General features: G+C 34.8%; 1 protein-coding gene across 9 annotated transcripts in view; it reads right to left on the bottom strand.

Annotated features, from left to right (window-relative positions):
- The window catches only part of NIPBL (NIPBL cohesin loading factor), a 163704-nt gene that overhangs the window by 17163 nt on the left and 118988 nt on the right, over window positions 1–27553 (bottom strand). For all 9 annotated transcript variants that reach the window (XM_082782995.1, XM_082782994.1, XM_082782998.1 and 6 more), the window contains 21 exons: window positions 23767–23964; window positions 23515–23586; window positions 23323–23412; window positions 22217–22320; window positions 20525–20611; window positions 19142–19373; window positions 18206–18357; window positions 17742–17822; window positions 16606–16706; window positions 15620–15758; window positions 15328–15410; window positions 14140–14272; window positions 10502–10645; window positions 7536–7625; window positions 7107–7321; window positions 6892–6994; window positions 5868–5966; window positions 5612–5758; window positions 4259–4393; window positions 2783–2881; window positions 1446–1499 (listed from right to left, as the gene is read on the bottom strand). In XM_082782995.1, coding sequence (XP_082639121.1) covers window positions 1446–1499; window positions 2783–2881; window positions 4259–4393; window positions 5612–5758; window positions 5868–5966; window positions 6892–6994; window positions 7107–7321; window positions 7536–7625; window positions 10502–10645; window positions 14140–14272; window positions 15328–15410; window positions 15620–15758; window positions 16606–16706; window positions 17742–17822; window positions 18206–18357; window positions 19142–19373; window positions 20525–20611; window positions 22217–22320; window positions 23323–23412; window positions 23515–23586; window positions 23767–23964 — 2558 coding nt within the window. The remainder of the gene's footprint in view (window positions 1–1445; window positions 1500–2782; window positions 2882–4258; window positions 4394–5611; window positions 5759–5867; window positions 5967–6891; window positions 6995–7106; window positions 7322–7535; window positions 7626–10501; window positions 10646–14139; window positions 14273–15327; window positions 15411–15619; window positions 15759–16605; window positions 16707–17741; window positions 17823–18205; window positions 18358–19141; window positions 19374–20524; window positions 20612–22216; window positions 22321–23322; window positions 23413–23514; window positions 23587–23766; window positions 23965–27553) is intronic.

Genomic DNA, 27553 nt, shown 5'->3' with positions numbered 1-27553 from the left:
TGATGCACCCCAGGGCAAGGCTGGCCCTCCTGGCTGCCAGGGCACACTGGTAACTCATATTTAACTTGATGTTGACAGGGACTCTAAGATCCCTTTCTGCAGGGCTGCTCTCCAGCCTCTCATCCCAGTCTGCACATGTATTTAGGGTTGCCCCTTGCCAGGTACATTTGATAAACTTCCTTATTGTTGGGGATTGCCCAACTCTCTAACTTGTTAAGATTTCTCCACTAGGACTCTCTAGTCTCATTCATTCATTTACGTTGGATAAATACTGGTTTTATAATAATTACTACAAGTAAACAAGGATTTTGTATTACAAAATAATTTCTTTAACATCTCCATAAAAGCTACATGGTAAAGAAAAATTTAAAGGAAGTAAAAAAAACATCAAACCAAAATGCAAGAGAATTAAAGAAAAATTAAGTGTGACAAAAGGATAGACGAGAGCAGTTCTACTGATGTTTTCACTGGGATGAAAGCTAACTCTGTGCTTCATGAAATATAATATTAATTTAGTCATACTTGCCAAGAGCAATTAATAGAAGACTTTTCAAAATGCTTAGGTAAAAAACAGGGAGAAGGCAAAAGATTTTTTTTTTTGTCATTAAACAAAAAAATCAGTCTAAAATAAAACACTTTTATGAACTTAGTAATCAAACTTTGGATACTGAAATTGTATTCCTGAAGATCCTTTAATATCTAACATGGATTGAACCCAAACCATAGTCTTTTTTTTCAGTGTAAGAATTAAGCTGATATACTTGGCTAACTATTTTCTTGGCATTCCAGGCTAAAGTAAAATGTTTGGAGACTTCTAAGTTCCTTATTGATGATTTTGTTAATTTTGCTTTAAAATTCATCAGTGCATACAAGCATTAAAGGAGAAAGATACCACAATCTGATATATATATATAAAAAAAACAAGCTAATTTCTTAGAAAAATGAGGGTAAAACATAATGTAGAAGTAAGGAATACTTTAGATACTCATTGCTTTTACAAACTGTGTAACAGATATATTAGATGTGAAAATATATGTATCTATCACTGAAAAAAAGTAATCTACATTGCACCAGATGCTCATTACAGAACTAAATACCTTAACTGTGGATTTCATGTTATGTCACTCATTATTGAAGACACCAAGAAATTAAAAAATAAAGCAAAACAAACAAACAAACAAAAAACCTAAAACCTCCCAAACTGGAAACCAAAATGTGAAATATTTCTAGAACTTTTTTTTTACATGGAAATAGAGAAACTAGTGTCAGAGACAAACTGCAGCAATAAAGATTAAAAAAAAAAGTCAAGTGTTTAAAGGGCATTAATTGAATTTGTCTATTGTAAAGGATTGCTTTTGAAGTACCCCTCCAATGTGTTTCAGTATCAAAAGAAATATTAATATTCTTACAATGATTATGTCATACCTTAAAATTTTGTTACTTACATTTTGAAGAAGCTGTTCAAACCAATCATACCCCGTATCTCTACAAGCTGCAACCTAAAAACAGTATTGAGAATAAGCTGGTTAAAACAGGAACCTGAAGAAATATTACTTCAATACAGATGTCATCTTTAAAGAACAGCAAATATGCAACAGTAAGATGATTTTGTATCTTTATATATGTATATTATTCATATATATACATATATATATTATCTATCTATCTATATATCTTTCTCTCTCTATATATATATATTCCATAAAATGCAAGGTCTGCATATTTTACTGGCCATTGCAAATTTTGGTTTTGTAGAACAACGTTTTTTTACACGTTAGAGCATATCAAAAATGAACATGTGTTTACACATATTAAAATGCATATATGTGTGTATACACACACACACATTTTAATAGAAACAAACCAATCCTTAACTCTCATCATGTATCAAGATCAGCTTGCAGGTGCTCTCAAGCAGAATTAGCAGAAGGATGGAGTTAAGCTCAAGTCAAATTGACTGACTTAAGTCTGGAAAAATGCACTCTACATTTTTAACTGGTAAAAATATTGAAAAGCAGGATAAATATGCACACAATTTTAAGTAGACTTACTTGATCTTTACAGCTTTGTTAAATTGATATTAAAACACCTCAGCACAGTGATTTTACACAACACATTATCACTACAAATGTATAAGCATTTTATTGGAAACAGATTTTTGAGACATGCTGTATAATTCACTGTTTCCACAACGTAGATACAATTATGCAGTTATTAGTTTACTATAGGTGAGGACATGACCCTGTATTTGTTAAGAAAGTTTATTAATCTTTCAAAATAAATGTTATCAATTGTTTGAGGAATTTTTATTCTAAGAGACCATTTCTTGCCTACCTGGGCAACCTGTTCTAGGGGACCTGCTTTGGCAGGGGGGTTGGATCCTATTATCTCTTGTGGTCCCTTCCAACCCCTACAATTCTGTGATTCTTAGCTAGGCAACTATATGCTGCTACTAGCATTTGCTGGGAGATATCATGTATAGTAGAAACTTAGTATGTTTTAATTGAAGAAGTACTTTACACAACTGGAATATAAGGTGATCCCAGTTATCATTGGCAGCATATTCATGAGTTTATGTTTCACGAGTTAAAGTTTCTCGGATGAATAATTCTCACACATATCCAATGCTAGGAGATACATAAAGATATGTAAGATACGTACATCTGATACGTAAGTTAGTTGTGTATTTTTTGCTTTTTAAAAGACTACAGTTAATATTTCAAAGACACTAAAAATATAACCAAGTTCTGCATATAACCCAATTCAAATTTGTATAACATACCACATCAGTGATGTTTAGTATTTTCCTGGTCATTGCTTCTTTGTCATGGTGTGGAGTTGGAGTAAACCAGAGCTTCTGGAATGTTTCATTTACTAATTTCTGAAGGGTAAAAAAAAGGAATTAGCAAAAATAAATAAGCTTATCTTGGCACATAGATGTTATCTCTCATATGTCCATACAGTAGATTTGCTGATGATACATGCCATTTCATGAGGAATTGTTCAAACTAAGTGAGACTATTGTAAAGAATGCTATGAGAGGCAGACCCAGATCAAATATTACAGGAGTTATACTAGCCTCTAAACATTTCACTGGGAAATGATGCTACAGAAACCATTTTCTTTACAAATGGTTATAACTTTCCTGTTCTAATTTGCATTCCTCGGGAAAACATAGCACCCTAAGAAAATAAGAACTAAACACAAGATTATGATTTCTACAGCAGAATTAGCAGCAGTGGTAGATTATTTTGGAGTCTTCAGAACAGTTGTGACAAGCTAAGGAAGAGAGAGAACCCAAGTCTCTCTAGCCAAATTTAGAATAAGGTTCCCTTTCAATGTTTTTGATGGTGGAAAAGGTGGAAGAGAGTGAAAGGGAACCAAATTACTTCTGCATTGCTTAAAAAGCATACATCTCCTTGTCCATGAAGGCATAAAAAAAATACATTTTAGACACCACCTCATTTTTATGAGGTTGTGGTAAAGGAAAGCGAATAAAAAAGAGCTAACAAGGTCAAGCTCCTTTTGTAGCAGCACCTTTGATCTGCCTTAGATCCTACTTCTTGATAAATAGTCTTCTCTGAACGCCACTTGGTATTAATAAGTCTCAAGTGGTAAAAATATACAGTGCAACTTTAAAGTTGCAGATTTCAAGTCCCACTGAAAGTGTGAAACAAAATTATTACAGATGTATTCTTAACTACCCACCTATTTTACTTTTGTGTTCTTCTGCACATACAGTGCAGAAAAAGCAGAATGTGACCCCGTAAGTAACATTTCAGGGTGAGTAACTGATTAATAAAATGTTCAGAATTAATGCAAAAAAATAAAAAAACCAACACAAAAAAATACCTAAGACCAGAGAACTTAGATGTCTGGTATATACTAAGTTCAAGCACTTAATTTTGTCCTAAAGCTTATTTTGTGTGCAGGAGGGATTTGTATATGCCTATTTCACTTGTTAGAAAAGTACTATAGGCACTTCTTGCAAGCAGAAAAAAAAAAAAAAGAAAATAACTTTTTTTTTGATCTTTTAACTATACGTAAGAACTTGAAGAAAACAAAGAGAGAAAGAAAAACAAGTCAGCAATGTAAGAAGTTAAAATAGTTACTCTCTCAGAAATTAAAAGTAAATATAAATCACAAACTTTACAAATAAGCAATGTAATTTATATTTTTTTTTAAGTTATTTTTGTCAAAAAAATAGAAACACCAGAACAACGATAACTAAAATCCCAAGGGATACATTTTACTCTACCTTAATGCCTTCTTCATCATTGACTCTTCGAATCATTTTCACACACATCTCTGTAATTTTGGGAAATGTTGGTTGTTCAATGCAGATATCCCTAAGTATCTTTATGACTCTTTTTCTGACACTGATACCTGTATCCTGTGAGGATAAAAGCATTGCACTCTTGTAAACAATTCTGATGTATGAGTTAATTTGTGTTATATGAACTAATATTTGAAGATCAACCAACTTTGTTTATAGAATGCATTTAGAAAAGGCAGCTAAAATATTCTAGAGAGCACTTATATGAAAGGTCAGCATAACTTGCACCACTTTATTTGCAACAATTCTAAAGGACTGTTTGAGTGCCCTTTATGTTGAAATGCTTCCTTCACTTATACCTTCTTTAGTATAGGAGCTCATGATGATGCATATGTGTAATTCCACTCCATGATTTTAAAAGCTAGATGTAGTGATGCTTTAACTGTGTTGTCTGAACACATAAAACCCCTATAGATCTGGACAGTAGTACTTCAAGCTTTTGGACAAAGCTTATGGATAAGCCCTGTGCAGCTAACCTTTTCCATTTTCCTAGGCTTTGTCTGAGGTGATGGATGAGGAGCCATCATATGATCATATTCAAACCTGTTTATCTGAACATCAGCATGAATTATTTCATGCATGTTTGTAAGCATATGGAGCCAGCTATCTCTAGAGCCCCTCACAAACATGTTTTATTACATAAATACAGTAAATGAGCAGTACTTGACTAAAAACCTACATGACATGGATCCTAAAAGCTAATTTTACTTTATAGTTAAATTAACTTTGTATTTTATCTGAACATTCAGACAAAAAACACTTCCTATACAAAACCTGAACTTCTAACTCTACTAAAAGTAACTTTCTAACAGGAAACCTTTTATAAAACTAAAACACATCATAGAAAAACATAGTAGTTTTATATTTTTTTTTCTTTTGGATTACAAATGGAAACTTTAGAATACTGTGCTGTCAATCTTTCTTCATTGTCTCACACTACCAATTTGCCTTCAGTAACCTATCTCTCAAAATCCAGAGATATGGAATTCCTCTTCTCACATAATCTGCATCTTAACAGTGGAATTAAAAGGAATACAATCCTGGTTCTGTTGCAGTACAACTTTCTGCATATGTTTACTTTCTGATGCAAAAAAGCCTAACTGGAAACAAGTGATGCATTTTCCATGGTTGGTCTTACAAGCATGATGTACCTCAAACAATGAGATGTAATACACTGTTGGGTTTGTAATTCTGTATTACTAAACATACAAGCTCTGCTGAAAGCAAGTTTCCCAATGATATTTACTTTATCATAAATATCACAAGTCACCATACCAATATTCTTTCAATCAGCATGTCATAATACTGCTCAGCAAGCTGAGGACGACAGAGCACAAATCGGCCAAGCAGCTCCACAGCTGCTTCTCGTACACTAGTAGAGTTATCCATTAACCGCCCATGAACACCTCGTTGCATATCCAGCTGAAAAGAACAAATAAAACACAAATCCAAAATAAGAAATAAGTATTTCTTCTAAGTATGATAAAAATATGCATATGCATGATGGGATATATTATTTTTTATTATTTACCCTGGCAAGAATACTGGGGTCTACAGCAACAACCTCAGACAAACACTTCATGGCTTTTGTTCGAACAGCAATTGCATTTTCACCAAGTACACGCAGAATCTAGTAAGAGAACAAAAAGAAAATTTCAGTTGCTTCGGGAAGGTAGTAAACAGGGCTTAATAAAGGCAAAAATGCAGAAGAACAACATGTACACTGTTTAACTAAAACAAGGGTATTTGTCTACTAAAAACTGAATATATTTTCTTAGGCAGTAAAGAGGCACATATAAATGATGCTCCACAGCACTGATGACTTCAGCATAAGTATTTGCCAGGATTTGCTATATCTCTAAGGCTATTCCAAGCAAATTCATACAAGGTCCATATGTTCACTCCAAGTCCCTTTACTTTAAATTGTACTTTTGCCATTCAGATGAGGCTTTTGCCATGCTTCCTTTAACAGGACAGTTGAATTTGGACACTCTAACTCTAGAACTGGCTACGTATGTGGATCAGTATAAGTAATGCGACCTAACACGTTCCTGGAGTTCAAACATGTCACCAGGCCAACATTTTAGTCCTCCCAGGAAAATGAAAGAAACCACACTGTCAAACAACTTCTGAAGTGAGTGGGAGTAACATGCACTTGTACAAATGAATAACCATGTTGACATATATTTTCAAATCAAATTAAGATACATTTCATGGGTTAGCATTACCAAATAAGCAAGCATCTTACAAAAGCTGTGGAAAAGATTTCAACATTCAGTAATTAACCCTTTACTGTGTGCATTTAATATAATCATTTTGCATATACATACACAAAGAAAATTACAAGCGCATGCAAGAAAAAAGAAAAATAAGCACTTATTTTCCATCAGTACTGAAATGAAAACACACGTGTTTTATATGAAAACACATAGTGTCCTCATTGCCTCACAAATACCTGTGCTCAGCAATGAGCAGGTATTGCACACTACCTCAAAAGTGTTTAGAATCAGAAACAAACTCTGTTTCACTGTACTACGACTTCTGGCACAATTTACCTGTGTCAAATAAATATCGAAGCTCTGGGCAAACGGCCTCATAGAGGCCAAGTAGCGAACAATCAAACACGCATCTTCATAGTCCACAGTATCAGAATTCATCCTGCAACAAATTCAATGCAATAATTAGGACATGTTTATCAAAAATAGCTAAAAGCATCAAATAAGATGCCTTAATAAAGGTTAATAAAGAAATCAGCAGCAGTGTAACATACTTTAATGTACTAAACTGAAACGGAGCAGTTTTAATGATGCTGCGAAGAAACTTTTTGCGACTTTCTGCTCTGTGCATGATTTGTCCTGTGGTCTCAACATCTTTTGCATGATGAGTTCCTTCAGATGAATCCTCATCTTTCTGTGATTTAATTGCTTTCTCTGTCTCCATAGTTGTATCACGGAACCACTGAGCTATATAAAACTTCCGAGAAAACTGGAGAGATACAACAGAAAAGAAAAAGAGATAAAAGAGTGAAATTAACAGATTTATAATGAGATTGAGTCTAATGCATCAACCATATTTTGGAAAAGACAAACAACAGTGTATGTTAAAGTGTCAATTTAATTGATGCATGACTGAAAGTCATTTTATTTAGTCAACATATTATTGAAATTATTTTTATATACATCAGAAAGCTGAAATTTACCACTAGTGATGCATCAGTTTCTGTGTTCTCATCCAGATAATCCAGCAAAGCCTTTTGTAGCTGTTGAATTTCATCTTCTCCTCCTGAAACCTGTCAGAAGGAGAAAGATAGATATAAAACAGAATATTGCTCAGAGGTAATTATTATCTGATAATCTGCGTGTCCACATATAAACTGTAGTTGTTTTGATAATTGCAGAACAATATTTTAAGCAGTTACCTGTAAACTGCATACAAACTAAAGCAAATTAGACTTTGTGACTCTGAAGTCTAAACAAGATTAAAAACAGTTTAAGACTCGTGTTAAAACGTATTGACTGGTATGATTAATTCTCCTTCTATGATCTTGTGTTAAGATACTATGTCACTGAGAAAAAAAGAAGGACTGAAATCACACATAGCAGACTGACGAAAGGTTTAACATTTAAAAATCAATGTTAGTTATACATGTATTACTGACAATAAAAAAAATGAAACAGTGACTTCTCAGGCACAGAAGATGCAAATGAAAACCACAGACAACAGTAAAAAGGTATGGGAAACATTAAAGACATAAAAATAACTTATTCCGAATGCCAAAAATATTTGGCATAACTGTTACCAGGGATAAAGCACCTCCAAAGAGAAAGTGCAGGAACTGTGCTCAATGTATCTAGGGAAAGAATTTACAGAGGATGTTACTAAACACCTCTGGGTTCTGGCATTAAAGAATCATGCTCTCTGAGATTAAACTACATTTCAGTGCACATAATGGTGATGTAGGTTCATTTATAAACATTTAGCACCCTCCTATATGTACAAATTATAATTTAAATGTTTTAATTTTAACTTTTGTGGATAACACGCGCTTAATGAACACTAAGTATTTTCAAATAAGTAAAAAAAATACAAAACAACAGAGAAAAAAAAGACAATAAATAAAATCGTATTCAATACTATAAAAGTAGAACAGAATAATTTCTGGTTTAATCTTCTTCAGCTACAAAAAATTTTCTTCTCCAGCAATAAACCTCAAAACTTAAAGAACTTTAACCTCAGCAGGAACAGCATAGTTTGAGAATTTTGTCACAAATGCAGTACATACTATAGCTTGCAAACATGAGCAAGTGGAAAAAGGTATAGTTACAGTCCAGAGGATCAGAGTATAAGGACAGAAACTAATGAATAGATTTTCTCATGAATCTAATTATACAGTTCAAGAGTCCAAACCACAGTAGACACTTATAAGCATTCATCAGTCATTGGGGAATACCCTGGTAGCAATATCAGAGGGTAGAAAGAAACATCAAGTCTTCTGAGTGTTCAACTCAACAGGAAAGAACAATCTGTAGAGGTGTAAGCTCCTTTCTGATTGGAAACAATAATTTCCTCATGACTGAAGCTATGTCTACCAATGGATCCTCTTACTGTCTTTCCATCTGAGTAATAAATTCAAGCTTAGCTGTCACACAAACATTTCCATGTAGTTATTTTTTCTTACGTTATAAATCATTTATAAACAGTACACTATCTACCCTTACTTTTACCCTTACTTTAATTGTACTGTATAATTTAAATGCACTGTACTTCCATAACGTATGGATGGTACTATCCACCATCATTGATGTTAAGTTCCTGAATAACTGAAAAAAATTCTTTTAGCACTCAATTGCCCAAAACAATTTCATTTTCTGCAGATGCCAATGCCTAGTTACTCCCTGATCTTGTTAAAAAAAAAAAATCAGGTTACCATTTGCATACATATCTTCCTGGAATTATCTTTCAATACCTTTATAACTTCTGGAGATAGGGAAAGTGAAAGGGTTCCTTCTAAAACACTTCCCTACAAAATCTGATGTAGAATTGTCAGAATCACTGCCAGTAGAAGAGAATAATAATTCACTAGCACATATTGTTCATTATATTAAACAATGAACGTGAAGATTTGACACGCTATATAGTACAATATTCTAATCAACAAAAGTTATGGCAATTATCAGCCTCACAAAGGAGTAGATGAGCTTTGATTTCTTATTTAAATGCCTGTGAATTGTGGAATTGTTTCCTCCAGCATAGATCTGTAACAGTCGTTATAGAATACATGAAATAGATCTGGATACTTTTTCAGGCAACTGAAAGGGAAATTTTGGTATAGTGAATTTTATATGACTACTCAACTTTAGATCTGATCACACTGTAAGCAGGTAATAGTTCAAAAAGAAGGCCCCATAAGAAATGTGCAAGTATTTTTAGAAGGACACATAAGACCTGATGATTTTCTCATACTATGTGCAGTAGAGAACTAAAAAGCATATATCACTTTGATAATTGCCACCCTTGCAGATTTGGAAACATTTTGATAATTGGCATTTTCAGAAATGCACATATGCATTCTCTAGTGAAAGATATATGCAAGTCCTGCATATATAATAAAGATGACCAATACCAGATACATCATATAAAATCTAACCTTACAGGCTGAAGACCTAACCCTCTAAAACCTGTATAAGTGCCATAAGCCCAATTACCACTTTGTGACAGCAAATACTTACATACATATATATTTTTATTGCCTCTGAAGACAGAATTCAACTGTTGTTGTCACTCCATTATTTCCTCTATATTGTTACAATAAAACTGGTTTTACCACTGTAATTAACCACTTAATATAACCATGATGAGATGAGAAATGTGATACTTACGATTACTTATATACTTTATAAGTTATAATACTATATTATATAAGTTATAATACTATATACTATATAATACTTATACACTTTATAAGGATACTTATATACTTATATACTTTACTTATATACTTTAGATTTCTGGAAAACGATGAAAACTGATTCTTCACATTTTTTTTGTTGAAGATACTTTTTGTTTGCTTTTTGCTTTTTTAAATAAATCTTTATAATTTTCAAACATTTGAATGGACACATCTCAATCCAACTGAAACCAGCTGGCATGGGATCTCTCACACACCTGTTTGAGGATTCTGGCTATAGATCCTTGATCCATTTTGCTAGTGACTGCATCTTTCCTCAGTCTTGCAGCTACAGTTCCAAGATAGTCAAGCGATGCAACTCTTAAAGCCATTTCTGTTGATTTGTTACTGAACTGGTGAACCTAAGAAAAACAGAATATATACTTTTTAATTTTTTTTATTTTTATAGATGAGATTCACAGAATCACAGAATCACAGAATTTTCTAGGTTGGAAGAGACCTCAAGGTCATCGAGTCCAACCTCCAACCTAACGCTAACAGCCCTCCACTAAACCATATCCCTAAGCTCTACATCTAAACGTCTTTTGAAGACTTCCAAGGATGGTGACTCCACCACTTCCTTGGGCAGCCTGTTCCAATGCCTCACAACCCTTTCAGTGAAGAAGTTCTTCCTAACATCTAGCCTAAAACTCCCCTGGCTCAACTTAAACCCATTCCCCCTCGTCCTGTCACCAGGCACGTGGGAGAACAGATCAACCCCCACCTCGCTACAGCCTCCCTTGAGGTACCTAAAAAGAGCGATAAGGTCGCCCCTGAGCCTCCTCTTCTCCAGGCTGAACAAGCCCAGCTCCCTCAGCCGCTCCTCGTAGGACTTGTTCTCCAGGCCCCTCACCAGCTTCGTCGCCCTTCTCTGCAGCCGCTCAAGCACCTCGATGTCCTTCTTGTAGCGAGGGGCCCAAAACTGAACACAGTACTCGAGGTGCGGCCTCACCAGAGCTGAGTACAGGGGGACGATCACCTCCCTAGCCCTGCTGGTCACGCTGTTCCTAATACAAGCCAGGATGCCGTTGGCCTTCTTGGCCACCTGAGCACACTGCTGGCTCATATTCAGCCGACTGTCCACCATCACTCCCAGGTCCTTCTCTGCCTGGCAGCTTTCCAACCATTCCTCTCCCAGCCTGTAGCTCTGCTTGGGGTTATTGCGCCCCAGGTGCAGGACCCGGCACTTGGCCTTGTTAAACTTCATGCAGTTGACCTCAGCCCATCGGTCCAGCCTATCCAGATCCTCCTGCAGAGCTTTCCTACCCTCAAGCAGATCGACACACGCACCTAACTTGGTGTCATCTGCGAACTTACTGAGGGTGCACTTGATGCCCTCGTCCAGATCATCGATGAAGATATTAAAGAGGACCGGCCCCAGAACTGAGCCCTGGGGGACGCCACTAGTGACTGGCCTCCAACTGGACTTGGCTCCATTCACCACGACTCTTTGGGCCTGGCTATCCAGCCAGTTTCTAACCCAACGAAGCGTGCGCCAGTCCAAGCCAAGAGCAGCCAGTTTCTTGAGGAGAATGCTGTGGGAGACGGTGTCAAAAGCCTTGCTGAAGTCAAGGTAGACCACATCCACAGCCTTTCCCTCATCCACCCAGCGCGTCACTCTGTCATAGAAGGAGATCAGGTTCGTCAGGCATGACCTGCCTTTCATAAAGCCATGCTGACTGGGCCTGATCGCCTGCTTCCCCTTCAAGTGCTGCATGATGACTCTCAGGAGGATCTGCTCCATGAGCTTTCCTGGCACTGAGGTCAAACTGACAGGCCTGTAGTTTCCTGGGTCAGCCCTCCGGCCCTTATTCCTATCACAAGATACTGGGTCACCTTATTAAAAATTCTACTGAACTTCCATATTCAGTAAAATTGTCATTTACTTTTGCACCAGATACAATCCTTATTTTGTATTACTGTTTGTTTCTTTTCTTCTCTCTCTCTGCATGTATGCCTGTTAGAGTTTTTTTAAATACACACTTTCATAAAATAAACTAGACTTCTAATATAGCTTAGATCTTAACCATCAAAATACATCTTCCTCATTATTCACACAAGTGTAATGAAAGCTACATTTTACTAGGAACATAACCATAACATATTCAAAAAGAAAAGAAAAACAAAACAAAACAAAACAAACAAACAACAAGAACAACAAAAACCCAGATCAAATTAGCTGTTAGCACAGCTAACAGAAACAACCAATGGACGCAGCTATTTGTGCAGCAGTCTTTGGCCCTGCTTTGGGAAACTTCAGAAATCTTCAGAACTTTCTGGGTTCAAGGTCCAGGAGCACTGGGAAACTCCTGGCAACTCTGAGTAACTTGAGGTTGCCTGCTGTTAGGCAAGGACAAAGGTATGGGAGACCAGTAGGGTGTGGGCCTGCAGAATGTCTAGATACTCCTAATGAGCTCTAGGGGTTTCTAACAAGCATGATTGGACAACCCCTAACCTAAGATGTCAGGAGTTTCTGTTGCAGCCACCCCCCACTAAGGGAAGGGGTCAAGTATCCCTTTAGCTGCTGCTCATTGTGGAGAGGCCTTCATAAAGGCCTAATCCAAAAGGCACATGTCCCAGAGTATAGCTAACAGAAGCATCCAACAGATACAGCAGTTTGCATAGCAGTTCATGCAGAAGGGTGCACTGTAGGCATCAAAGAAGGAGTCCCATGGCTGATCTCAGGTCCTTGCTACGTTCTCTTATATGGAGATGGATCCCCACCCAGCTGTGCTGGGACACCCAGCTGGAAAGCAGCTTAGCAGAAAAGACACCAAATTGAACATAAGTCAGCAATGTGCCCTTGCCAGTAAGAAGGCTAGTGGTATTCTTGGCTGCATTAGGCAAAGTACTGCCAGCAGATCAAGAGAGGTGATCTGCTCAGCGTTGGTGAAACTGCGAGTTGAGTACTGTGTCCACATCTGCCCCATGCAGTACAAGAGAGACATGGACATACCGGAAAGAGTCTGACAAAGGGCTACTAAAATGATCAAGCGACTGCAGCACCTCTCCTATGAGGGGTGGCTGAGAGCTGGGACTGTTACGCCGTGAGAAGAGGATGCTAACGGGGGAATCTCATCAATGTCTACAAATACCTGAAGGGAAGGTGCAAAGAAGATGGAGCCAGTGGTGCCCACTGACAAGACAAGAGGTGATGGGCATAATCTGGAACACAAGAGGTTCTAAACGAGTATCAGGAAGCACTTCTTCACTGTATGGGTGGAAAAGCACTAGGACAGGCTGCCCAGAGAGGCTGTAAAGTCTTCCTTTGGGCATCATGCTCTAGAGTGTGTCCTTGCTTGAGAAGGGGGATTGGACCAAATGACCTCCAGAGGTCCCTTCCAACCTTAACCATTCTGTGATTCTGTGAAATTACTGTGCTAATTACACTGTAATGAATACTGAAGAACAACTCTCTAAAAACATGTTAGCAAAAACGTTCACTTTCTGTAAAATTTCATGTTCCATAAACAAATGATATTGATACAGGAACTACCTACCTATCTGTTTTCAGATTCTATGCTAAATGAACAGCCCAGAGAGGATATTTAACATGAATAGTTATGGCTATAGTCTGAATTTACTCTAAGTGAATATCTGGTATAGAATGGCATTTTTTAAATGTGGAGAATGTCACGGAATAGTAGTAGTGGACTTCTGTGAGAAGCAATATACATATGGCTTTTTCCAAGTTGTTTATCAATGATCTTCTTACCTAAACTTTATTATTTACAGTAAGTGATACATGTAAGAAAATCCTTAGATGCTATGTCTGCTCCAACTACCTAAAAAGATTCATGTAATAGATGGAGATGAAATAAACAAGTCTTTGTAGTTAAAAATAAGAATCCCTTACCAAGAGCCTTCCTAATAAGCTAAGTAGCAACTCTGCAGCTGGCCATTCTGGTTTATTGACTGTGGAGAGAAGATCTTGAATGAAGTTCTCAAACAGTGGCCTATAATCTTCTTCCCCTTGTTTACTGCCACACCTGTTCAAAAGAATGCATTACATTAGTAAATCTTAGAGACATTTACGCATTTCTTCTGATGTAAACAAAAACAATCCTATGGTTAATCAGAATAAAAAAAGTTTTAAGTGATTCTAAAAGAAAAAGAATTTTATCCAGTAAAGGACAAATAGTTCTAACATTTTTTAATCCATAATTTTTTTTTCCTAAGCTTTTTCGTTTATTATTTTGAGTTAAAGCATGCATGAAAAGGATGGATGAGGTAGGTAAAATTCTGAAACTCAGGCTGGAGTGGCGTATTTAGGAGGTATCGATTCTAGACTCTTTAAGCCTGGTCTGTCTTATTTCAGGGTGATAAGACTTCTCAGTATTATGTACTTCAAGGTTAAAATCAGAATGTAAAATTCAAAAGATAACATACCTGATATATTTCAGTTACATGTGACAGTCTTAACTTCTTTAATGATATCAGAAGTATGCAGAGAGATGGCTAGATCTTTAAACAGCCTCTCAGCTTAACAGTGGAAATTAACACAGTAAAAACCTCAGGACTTTTTCTAGAAAATGCTTACTTAGATTATTCAGGTGTATGTGTGTATATATATATATGTATGTATGTGTGTGTGTATATATATATATACACACACACATACATACATATATTTTTTTTCTTACTTGTGAGCTATTGACATTCCTAACTTCCGCTATATGAAAGTGATTCTAGGTTTTCTCTATCGTACTCATTCTGATGACTGAATGAATCTCGTTTCACCACTCAAGTATTTATTCATCCTTCTCTTTCATTCTTCAGGTGATAACAGACACCTGATAAAAGTATCCTATATAAGCTACCAGATACTTCTTACATGTTTAAAGAATTCTCCACACAATTTCTATGCCATATTTTTTTTTTGTCCAGAAAAGTAACTCTCTTAGGGATCTATGAAGTACATTGCTATAAGTAACTTCACTAGTGGGTATTTAGCACTGTTAAGTAATAAGGTTTGTCCTGAGGAGTGACAGACTTTATTCAGAGTTGGCTTCATCAATACACTAAAGAACATAACTGTACTTACTTCTTAAGGAAAATAGAAAGGAAGTTTTGTGCTGTTCTCATGGCTGTTTCATAGGAGTTAGTAATAAGCACATCTTGATCCACCTAAAAATAAGAAGACTAACACTTGAGCATACATATAAATATTGTTTCTAGATCAGTATGTCTCATTCAACAAATAATTACAGTGGACAAAATTACCCAGTCTGATTACTAGACCACTGTTATAAAACATTATACCCACAAACACAGTCATTCCTGGAAAAAAAAATAAAAATTTAGAAAGTAGGATTTCTTAAAATTATCTTCCTTACTTTTTTGTTCGATTCCTCCTCTGAATTAGAATCTTTTTCTGCAGATGGTAAGTGTACAACACATTGAATAAGCTGCAGAACTAGAGCCGTTACCATCTGAATATACATGGGCTCTCCATCAGTGTCACTGCTATTTAACCTGTTAATATGAAAAGGACAGCATTAACACTAAAATAAAACAAAACTATTATTTTGAGCCCTATATAATTATAAGATTTATAATGCTTTTACTACAGCTAGAAATCTATATTCTAGACATTTAACTAGTCATTTGCTTCTCCCTCATGAAGTGAAGGATTGGATGTAACAAAAACAAGAAGTATTATTCTTAGGTAGGACAGAAGAACTGAAACAGCCCATGGATGACTACCAGAATATCTGTGAAGCTCAGGCACTGAAAATCTACAGAAATATTTTATAAGTTAAACGCAAGCTCAAGGAGTAGGCACATATGAACCTAATGAAGTTCAACAAGTCCAAGTGCAAGGTGCTGCACCTGAGCTGGGGCAATCCCAGATATGAGCACAGACTGGGAGAAGAACCCACTGAGAGCAGCCCTGCAGAGAAGGACTTGGGGGCTCTAGTGGACAAAAAGCTCGACACGAGCCAGCAGTGTGTGCCTGCAGCCCAGCAGGCCAACTGTGTCCTGGGCTGCAGCAACAGAGGGGTGGGCAGCAGGTGGAGGGAGGGGATTGTGCCCCTCTGCTCTGCCCTGGTGAGGCCCCACCTGGAGTGCTGCGTCCTGGTCTGTTTTTTTTTTTTTTAATTTTTGAAACAAAGATCCTTTTGAATGCACACTAACATTACGCTTTAAAACATCACTCCTTAGTGAGAAGACTAACTGGATATTTCAATTATTTTTGTAACCAAGCATAAGAAGCAGTGACTATTACAAGATATATTTGTCAGGGAACTCTGCTCTTCCTGTAGAGAAAATTCTACACATAGAAAGCTGTGGCTGCTTAGCAATCTATGCAAAAAATTACCTGAAGTTTCTCAAACTCCTCTTGCTAGTTGGTAGTCTTGCAAGGGAAGTGAAAATTTCTTCTAGTATTAGCTGTCTGTGTTTTTCATACCTGGAGAACACCTATTTAACAGTTACAGAATTGTTAAAATTTTATTAATTGTTACATTACAATATTGCTTGCTAAAGCTATAAAAATTAGATGTAGTAACATATACTTCTCTTGACTTTTAATGCATACCTTCTTTTTAATGCATTACTTTATTTCTTCAAAGCAAGTATTTCCTTATAAAATGCATGAAAACTTTTTCAAATAAAGATTTTAAAAGTATTCTAACAACACAGATGTCAAATAGCTCTTAAAAATACTGTGTATCTTAACCACTTCTGTCAATGGTTGAAATATACTGTGTAAGTCAAATAGTATAATACAGAGCTTTCAGACCCCAGTATACAGCAAAGCTCTATGGTAGCATAAATTAACATGAACACATACACAGTTACAGAATATAATTGGCAATCCAGTTTTACTTCATACCTTTGTCTTTAATATTTGCCTGACATGAAATATTATTTAAGTTTATGGTTAGGACTGTAGGATTTGCTTCTCCTTTTGTTCAGGCCTTTTTATAAGTTCAGGAGCATATGATCCTTACAAAGATGAACACTTTCCACTTAAATGACCACATACATGTTACACTACATTTTTCCTGAAATAGTATTTTATTTGTCCCATGAATTTTTCATATACCCACCACTTCCAAGGAAAATAACTTAATCTATTATAGAAGTATCCTGCTAGTTCTCTAGCTTATTCCATTGCATAAATTCGTATCTTAGCATAGGAAGTGAGGAAAATCACATTGCTAAGATTTTTTAAACAAGAGAGGACAGGTAAGAGAGAGGGGTTTGTGTTTAAACTTTAGACCACATAACAACCATTAATTAAGTTCCTTGCTTAAGTTGCTCCTCTGCAAATAGGAGCAGCTCAGGTAGATTTAATATTATTCCTAGCTTATAATACCAAACTGTAAAAACATGAAAAAATAAAATTAATTTAAATCTCTAATTCTCTACAAGCAAAAAATACAGCCTATGTTTATGTCGTAGTAACTTGGACACACAGGAACATGAAATTGCTTATTAAAAATTACTTACTGCGGTCACTAATTTGATGGCACATAACTGTAGCTCACTGACATTTTCTACAAAGAAAGGTGTTATTCCCATAGATGATACCTATCAATGCAAAGAAATGATTCTAAGTATACTTGACTGGCAAACTGATATTCATGCTATGTTACAAGCGGGCTATTCATTCATCAGATAAGGTATTCAACAACAGATATTAATTCACATTATTTGCAAATTGAGTACAATCATGCTAAACTATTCTTAGGTGTACAATAAAAGCCTTTGAACATTGAAGAAGAGAACAGGAAGATAACATACTACACAGAGACTTGTTAGCCTATGTAAATATGTACAAAAATATGTACTGATTTCACATTTTATGTCACTGACACTTTACAGTCTCTCTGGGAAAATAAAAGGAACAAAAACAAAACCAAAACAAACAAAAAACCCACAATGTTCTCAGACATTCTTCAGCCAAAATTTACCTGAAGAATAGTTGTATCAGTAAGAAGCTGTATCTCTAACAACTCTGACAAACTGCTGACAATGTCACAAACTTTGTTATACAACATCACTATGACTCTTTGCTTGTGGGTGGAACACTTGGCACGCTTTGCTTTTGAACTTAAAACACCACCTAAAAAATCAAAAATATTTTCGTTAATTTTTTCAGTGTTACAGTTCTATTAAATAGAAAGATAACTGTTTTCTCAAAGAATCTCCCCCAAACAACTCTACAATTACAACTGTGTGAATCCAATTGTTTACAGATGCAAAAGTATTTATTTCTAGCTGGAAGGCAAGAATTTCATATGACATTATTTTTTTCAGATTTAATTTCAGAATTAATTCAAAACAGTAATTGTTCTGAATTCTGGATTCGGGATTTTTAAAACAGTTCTTGATGTTGGACACCCACATCTGAAGATAAATATATGACAACAAAATGCTAAAGGCAAAAAAAAAATTCTCTGAAATAAATCTTCATATAAGCAGGGATTATGACTATGAAATAACTTTTTGATGCATATACTAACTACAGACAGAAGAAAAGCTTGAGACAAACTTCTTTATACCCTGGTCCAAACGGTTATACTGACACTATGGCTATTACAGTAAAACTAAACATTAAAATGACCAAGTTATTCAGAGGATGCAATTAATTCATTGTCACTTTACTCTGTATTTAATTATCCTCAATATAACATACAGCATTAATTCAGATGCCATATGTCATATGAAAGAACTATTAGTATAAAAAAAATAAAAATTAAATTAAAAAAATAAAAAAAAAATGCAGGGAAGTCATATCACTTGCATCTTCATGCAATATATATATGTATATATAAAGCATATGTATATATGAAGCAAAACATAAATCTAATGTGAAAAGATATTTTAAAATTAGTTAGTATACTAACCACCATGAGGATCCACTCTATATACAGGGTCATACTGAGGATAGAGAGTGTTCTGCAAATGAAATTTTGTGTATTGAATAACTCTTTCTATTACATCCTCAATATATACAGCTTTAGGCATATTTGGTGACGTCATAATATTAATAGCAGTAAGACAAGCATCCGCAGATTTTGTCACTCTTTCCATAATAAGATCTCTCCATAATCTCTCCTCATCTTCAGTGTCATTGTTCTGCAAGAGGCAAGAAAAGCAGGACAGTGTAAATGAAAAGTCAAATATTTATCCTTGCCAAGTACAATATACCAACAACATTTTAATATACTTTAAAACAAGCACATTCATTTATGATACAAGGATAGTTTGTTTTATAAATCAACTGGTTGTTTTACTGGCAGCAAGTTTGCAGTACTTCTCCCTAAGTTATAAGTCTTCAATATCCCACTGGATTGGTCTGGTAAAACACACAAAAGCTTTCCGTATATCATAGGGAAGAGCTATGAAAGAAGATTGCTACATTCTCTACTTAAGACTGATGTACTTAAAGCAAAAACTGAACTCATTCATTTAGTATTGTCCTTAGTGGTCTACAGGTATCATTTGCTGCTTTTACCAACCTAGTTTTTGCCACTAGAGGGAACTCTCACACAACAAGATTATTAAAAGTCACATGAAATTCATAAGAATAAAACTTAACACAGACCAACTCAACTATTTAATATCAGTGGGTTTAAAAACATGTCTTATCAAATATATCCATTTAGTTTTAACACTGGGTAAAGAAGGTTCAATCATGTTGCAACAGGGCAGAAAAAAAGTACTTCCTATTCACTTATTTTTCATATTACTTAAGACATTCATTTTCAAACTCATATTCTTCTTTTCCAATGTATGTAATCTCTCTCAATTTCTGCAGATTAGTTTTTTTCTGTAAAACTCAATAACACTATTCTTGTTAGCATATTGTTTTGTCAGTTCTTAATAATTAGGGAAGGAATATGCTCTACAAGAAAGCCATCCTTTCTAAGGGAAGTTTTATAGAGAAGTAGCAAAGAAATTTCCACTGGCATAAGTAATACCAGTTGCCACAAATATTTCAGATTGAAACTATTATAAATTTGAAATTAAGTCAAAAGATAACTCAACTACTCCCAACACTCTGGTTTGTTAGCAGTCCTACAGTATAGCATTTACTACAAAAAGAATATAATCAATTGAATTTTACCTCAAATCTTAAAATTTGACAATATGTTAATCATATACATGTAAAACCAGAAATTCCTTTCAGGCACACACAAAGCATTTGAAACTATCACTGAATGGGACTCAAATGAAGAAAATCCTATGCTGAACAGGGGTGTGAAATGATGTAATTTGAAACTCACATGGTTAAGTAATGTAGAAAGCTTTGATCCATCTTGAATATTCTTCTCCAAAATATTCAGGACCTTTACTGTTTTATCTGTTGAGAGCTACAACAAGAAAACAAACACATCAAGCAGCTGTAAGAACATAAAGGCTTCCAAATTGCTGAAAAAATGTGCATAGATGAACATGGACAGAACATTTTACATAATTCTAGTATTAACCTTAAATTTTAAGGTATTTTTGATGTAAGGATCTGATCTTAACTTGTCAGTTTCTGACAAAGCATGATTGATAATACTAATAATACAATTAAACTAGTGAAATATGTTCTAAGATTGCAGACAAACTACTTTTTAAACCAACAAAATTTGTAGGAATAGACTGAAAACAGCATATCTGCCAATAATGTTGTATAGTTATACATTCTTGACTCTGGAAACTGGAATTTACCAAATCCACTTACTAATCATATTCTGTCTGACCATATAGAAACTCGTTAGGAGAAAATCCAAATCTTATGGAAAAGCAGAAATAAAATTCTCTGAGTGCTAACACAGGGAAAACATACTCTTAGTAATTTTCTTAACTTTGAAAAACTAGCATGATGAAAAAAGTAACTCAAAATCGCTTACTGACGGTTCTACAGAATTACAATTGAATAATGTGCAGAATATGCTGAACTCCCGAAGAACACATCCACATAACACAGGTGCTCATCCTTAGAATCAACTAAATTCTGATTTTAAATATACAGGTATGGACTTGCGTATAAATGGAACTAAGATTAAGGGGAGAACTATCAAGAGGGCAAAACACCCAGGTTGAAAACATCCTCCTACAGATGAAGGTAGGCAGGACTGAAGGAAAAGTCAGGTGGAAACTATAAATCTTGGGTTAAAAAAAATCCTTCAGAGTGACTTCTTTAATAAGTGGCTTCACAGACACTTCATAAATATAAGTGGTCAAGAGCAGGCAGGGTAAGAAGGTAGCATAAGACTGCCCAAAGCCAAGAGTTCTACAAAGTTAAATAAGGAAACCAAGAAAATTATTTCTAGAGGTATAATACCAACAGTTTACACCAACAAACTAAGTTGTCTTGAACTGAAGTCAGGAAAAGTACAGCAAAGAAACCACAATATGCAGTTTACAGAAAATGACTTTTAGCACCTATCTTTTAAGTTTGAAAAGCCTTTCTAGAGAGAAAGAGGAAATAAGCAATTCAGTAATGTGTCAGATGGCCACCATATATTTACAATGCTCTGATAGCTTATAACAGAAAGGGTAGATTTTTTGATTTTGAATGTAGGTTCTGTTTTACTATAGTTGCTCAACACTATCTGTAAGGAGCAAAGACTGCTCAACGATATCTGTAAGGAGCAAAGACTATGGGCTGATGTGCTTTTGTGAAAATGGGTTATTTTAGATTTTACTGCTCAGGCACACGTGCTACATGTTGGTACACAGTGCTCTCAGTTACCACTGACACAGAAGGACTATTCAGCAAAAATACCTCAGTGTCAGAGACAGTAACAGTTGTGATGTGGTAACTTTTTAAGTACCTGAGATCAGTTCAAGCATAAGCATACCTGTTCATGGTATGTCTCATTCACAACTGAAGAGGGTGAAATATTATTACAGGGGGACATTTCCATTTTGCAAATTTAATGAAATTAAATGTTCAGTAAGAGGTAAAGACTATGAAGATGTACCTTGTCCATAATGCCCATTGCCTTGATTTTTGCAGATTCACTACCCAGCTCACTAAGCTGATGTTTTCCCAGTAGCAATTCCTGTGGAATCTCATCATCATCACCTTAAAAAAAAAAAAATCATCATAACTATTTCTAATAACATGTTGAAGAATACAGTATTTATAGCCAATATGAAAAAGCAAATGCAAGAAAACTTGCTAAAAAAATTTTCCAAACAGCTAGCATCTAATAGTTCCATCTAACAAAGACAGATGACGATTATTTTTGGTTGTGACAAAACAACTACTTGTTCAATATAACTGATTACATGTTCTGAAATATTGTTTAACAGCCTAACATCGTGCATCCATTTCTGAAATCATCAACTACAACTATTTTTAATATAGCAAAACCCATTTATTGCACCTCTTGCAGTACCACCCTCATTTCAGCATAATAAATCACAAATGATTGTAGTTTGAATCTGGGACAGAACAGTAATTGAAAAATGCATATGATACTAAACATACACACAAAAACATGACATTACAAAACCTAGAAAGAGACAATGACTTCACTTTTAAAACCAAGCGTATAGGCAAGATTGCTTTGAGACTGTACTGATTTGTTTACTATGCTCCCCTCCTTGTTCTAATCCTGTGATAAAGATTGTAGGGAAAAGAATATTTAAGTTCTCCATTATCCATTTTTGTTGAAAGTCATTTTGGTTAGCCTGAACTACTTTGACACTGAAGCTAAGCTTGCTGATTTTCAAGTGAAAGGACTAAGGACTACACAGAGATTCAGTAACTCAGCTGTAAGCATGTAAGGTCAAAGGCCACAACAGATGAACTCCAGTAGATTATTATTTGTCTCATTATGATTTATGACCCTGTTGGATTCTGCAAGGTGGAGGAAGCGAGATCCTCTGCCTCAAGCAGCAAGTGAAATTGGAAAGGTAAAGTCCACTCTAGGTGGAAGCCATATAAACACAGCATACCCTAACATGTATCACAGGCAATTAAATCAGTCAGAAGGAAGTCTGAAAATACTGAAATGCAAATTTTTTGGCTTCTGTTGCGTTTCTATTTGGGGAAGCAGTTTGAAAATTTCAGACATATTACCAAGAGCTGTAAAATCCATGTCTTCCAGATTTTCCAAAATATTCTCTATTGAAGCAGTGAACCTTTTGAAAGTTGAAGAATCCATCATTTCTGGTGAAAAAAAAAAAAAAAAGAAAAAAGAAGTGTATGTATAATTGTTTCATATACAACATAGAAAATACAAACTGAAGAAAATAAGTCTTCTAAAACTACCTTCAGGTGTTAGTTTAGGCTCATAAGCTTTCCTCTTCTTTTGTTTTTCTTTTTTCTTCATTTTTCTTGCCACTAGTTAAAAGAATAAAGAGTAAAACAAATACTTTCTCAAAATGATATAAAGGGTTGTTTATATTTCTTATGCTTATATTAAATACTGCATGTAAAGATGTTTATTTCAAAAAGTTCAACTTATCCTTTAAAAATGCACTAGTATTATGTAAGAAATTTTTTCTTTTTTTTTTCATTTACCCTCACTGAGGCTAGGAGGAGGAGAATAATCATCCATATCAGAGTCATCGGGACTGCGATTACGGTATCGACCACTACCAGAAGTCCTCCTTCCTTCATGATAATGACCACTTCTTCTGTGGTCACCAGAACTTCTTCTGTCATGTTCTTCATACTCCCAAGCTTCATCTCTATCCTTTTTATGTCTTTTTCGAGAAGCTAGAAATGAAATGCATTTTCATTCTAAGTATAAAAAATCATTTTTTTATAGTTCAAAATTATGTATTTACAAGTAAAATGACTATATATAGCTGTACCATAAAACAAGTGAAACACTCTAAAACCATTACATAAAATTCTATTATGGCATTAATTTAACAGTTCATTTTTAATTACATTAAAATCATGCCTGAAATCAAAGACACTAGCAAATACTTAAGAGATAACTTTAAAGCATGTTTGTCTTTTTAAACAAAGTAGAGTGAAACAAATCAAAATAATTTTCATCCTTTCATATGAGAGCACTGACATAACTCCTTCAGTTACATAATTGTGAATATTACTAGGTCCAATTCAGTGCTCACTTTGCCCACCTAACAAAACAAATTTCAACAGGACTTAAAAATCTAGCTGCTTTTTTTTTTTTTTTTTTTTTTTTTTTTTTAAAATTCTGTTTTGCCAAGACAGCCAAAAGCTTGTCCTGTAATATTTATGGCAGTTAGTTCAGTTAAAGGAGAAAGCTGGAGTCACAATTCTGTGCTAAGAATTGAGTATATACCTCTGAAGGTTTTTATAACCAGTTTTCAGTCAAGACCAATAAACACAGCAGAACTGACTTTGAAGAAATTGGGATACAAGTTCTCTACAGAAACCGAGATTTGTTGGTAATAAGATATTGTGGGAAGAGGAACAGAGCGTACTCTGTTATTTTCAAAGACAGTCTGTACATCTTTAAGGGAGAAGGTGCTAAAACATAATACAAAAAGGACATGGAGGAGGATGTAGTTTCATCCATGAAACTCTCCAATATTTAATAAAATGGGATGATTGGGCTTACAAAAAGACGTCTAATAAGGGCTGTACTATGAAGATCAAAATGGCTCCCAAATATTCTATACTATTAGAGTTTATTATTGTTGTGAAGCAACATATAACAGCCCCTTGGTATGTCTCTACCAAACTCTCCTGAAGTTTAGAGAAGTATGCCTGTACATAGGGTTGTTTTTGATCAAAATGGCTCTGAACATTTATAAAGAACTGGAAGAGAACTGATAAATCATTTCCACAATGCCAGCTAACTGAGCATCACAGTAAAGAGACTGTTATATATATCAGGGTATACCCAACAGGTAGCCCAGGCTCAGTATGAATAAAAAATGATTGAAGCCAAGGTGATAATAATGCTCATCACTGCACCCACTTTTCCCACTTCCAAAAACACACTATTAAATTTCTGGAAAGAGGTGGTCCAATACTTTAAGATAATAACTTAGCTTGGTCTTTGAGCTGTGTTGCTTCTGGATCAGACTTCCTTCTGGAGACAGAACAGTCATGTTAAAGATGTCTGAACTACTAATAGTTTCTGTTCTAAAATGGTTGAGTTGAGCAACTGAGGAAATGAGTGGCTATCTGGGTTACCTGAACTGCATGCACTGGATAAAGTGTTTAATGGAAAAAAAAACTTCAAACATCTTAATTGCTGCTTCTTTCCCTCGTGAGACAGTATTCCCTCATGAAACAGGTAGATGAATTCCATCTCCAGAGCTTACACATCGCCAATAGCTATTTAAATCCTGTCAGATGAATTCTGACCCCAGCTACATCTCCATGAGAAAAGTAACTACCAGTATCATTTTCCAGCTGAAAACTGGACCATTGATAAAATGGTCAATTTTTATCAATGCTGCATGGCAAAACAGAATGTGTTACAGCTGTGTTGGTTCTGAAAGGCAAATAAGATGATCATGCCAACAGATTCTCATAATCAGACACTGCTCTAAAAAGTTTACTTTGAAGTAAAACTGACTAAAAGTGTAAGCTTTAGTAACATTAAAAATATTATTAATTGTATACGTACATATCTGGATTGTAAGTATCTCATTTGCTTCTGAATTCTGCCAAACATTTATATAATAACACATTGATTACTTGCTGTAGGAGAAAAATTTCATCAATTTTTAATTTCTCATCATTTAGTTAAATGGAATGAGATAATAAAAAAAATCTTCTAAAACAATTACTGTGTCCATTTTTAAGTTTACATTTAGATACCCAAAATAACTTTGAAATAGATATTTGTAACAGTACAAATCTATTCAGTGTATTTGTTACAAAATTTACATTCTCTTCATCATTTTGTCTCTTTTTAAAATCCAGATCTACACTATTCTCTGAGAAATATAACAATTCATATCTATATCAGATGTCCTCACTGAATTGTTTAGAATCTGTTGGCCTGATCTCTTGGCTGTACATAATAAATCTAGAATAACTTTGAGTATATAAGTACTGTAAATGTATTTAATTTGCATTATTTCATCTTTAAGAATTTCAGCAGCCACTGTGACTAATAGCTATGCCGTGTCTCTGAAAAAGTGTCTCTGAAATTTCTGACAAACTTCTCCATTCCCAACCAACTTAAATAATTTTGCTTTACTTCTTCTAATTCCCTGTCCCAGATCATTAACACTATAAACTGGTGGTATTATATGATAAAGAGAGAATATAGAATCCTGAATGAAGCAAATCATCATTGATAATTTGCCATAATTAAGTCTGATTACAAGATCTGTTACTCATGGTCAAGGCAGCATTATTCAATGTATTTTACAGGGGAAAAAAAAAACACACAACAAACCACAAACAAACAAAGGGACATTCTATTCTGTTTCTTTGATAAAGATCAGAGATATTACTACCACAATTTCTATGTGTACATGTGCATAAGCCCTGCATATCTGTTAGATGAGAACATATTAAAACATATTAAAAAAGCAAGATAAACCAATCTTTCTCTTTTGGACCGTAAGACTAAGAATCAAAAGAAAATCAAAAAAACTTTGTAAGTTCTCCTCTGGTTAGCAGTAATAGGCACTTCTGCTGTATCCCTATATAGGTAATGCAGCTAAGACATTACTTAGACTCAGCTGATTCACTCTGTTTTAATGGATTTTCTTTTCAGTGCTGGCTAACTGAACTTCCATATCTACAAACTAACTATACTCTTATTATGAAGTAGAAAATCCCTTCCTAACTTAAGAGGTGTATAACAATTTTTTGACTCTCATGAACATTACCTCATCACACAGCAAAATTCTAACTATAGATAGTTTTTTCTCTCCCTTTGAGATCACTTAATTCAAGACTAGTATGACCAATAAATACTATTTTGAGAACCCATCAGAAGTGATCAGTTTTTCCAGCAATATACCAGGGAAACAGTAAAAAAGGAAATATTTTAAGAAACTTCTGGGCAGTAATATTCTCAATATATCATGTCAGAAAAAGTTCAAGAGGGAACTCTTCAATTTTCTTATCAGTGAAACTAAGAATAATTTAAAATTTAGGTACTGACTTTTTTTTTCCCCTGCATTGTTTTGTAGTTTTGTATATAAGTTTTTTGAGCTGCTTTACAGGCTATCTTTAATCTGACTGTCTAAAAATGTTTCGTAGCACAATTAAAAAAAATCCAGGAAGTGTTTTCCCATTTTCATTATGGCTTACAAATTTAAATAGTTATTCTTTTAAAATTAAAAAAAAGATTTTTGGCCAGGTAGTTGTCTGGACAGCAAACTTAATTTCATATGCT

The sequence above is a fragment of the Aythya marila genome (genome assembly GCF_965140915.1).
Source record: "Aythya marila genome assembly, chromosome: Z".
Classification (NCBI taxonomy): domain Eukaryota; kingdom Metazoa; phylum Chordata; class Aves; order Anseriformes; family Anatidae; genus Aythya; species Aythya marila.
The sequence above is the reverse complement of the archived record's forward strand: the minus strand, read 5'-3'. Positions and strand labels throughout refer to the sequence as shown.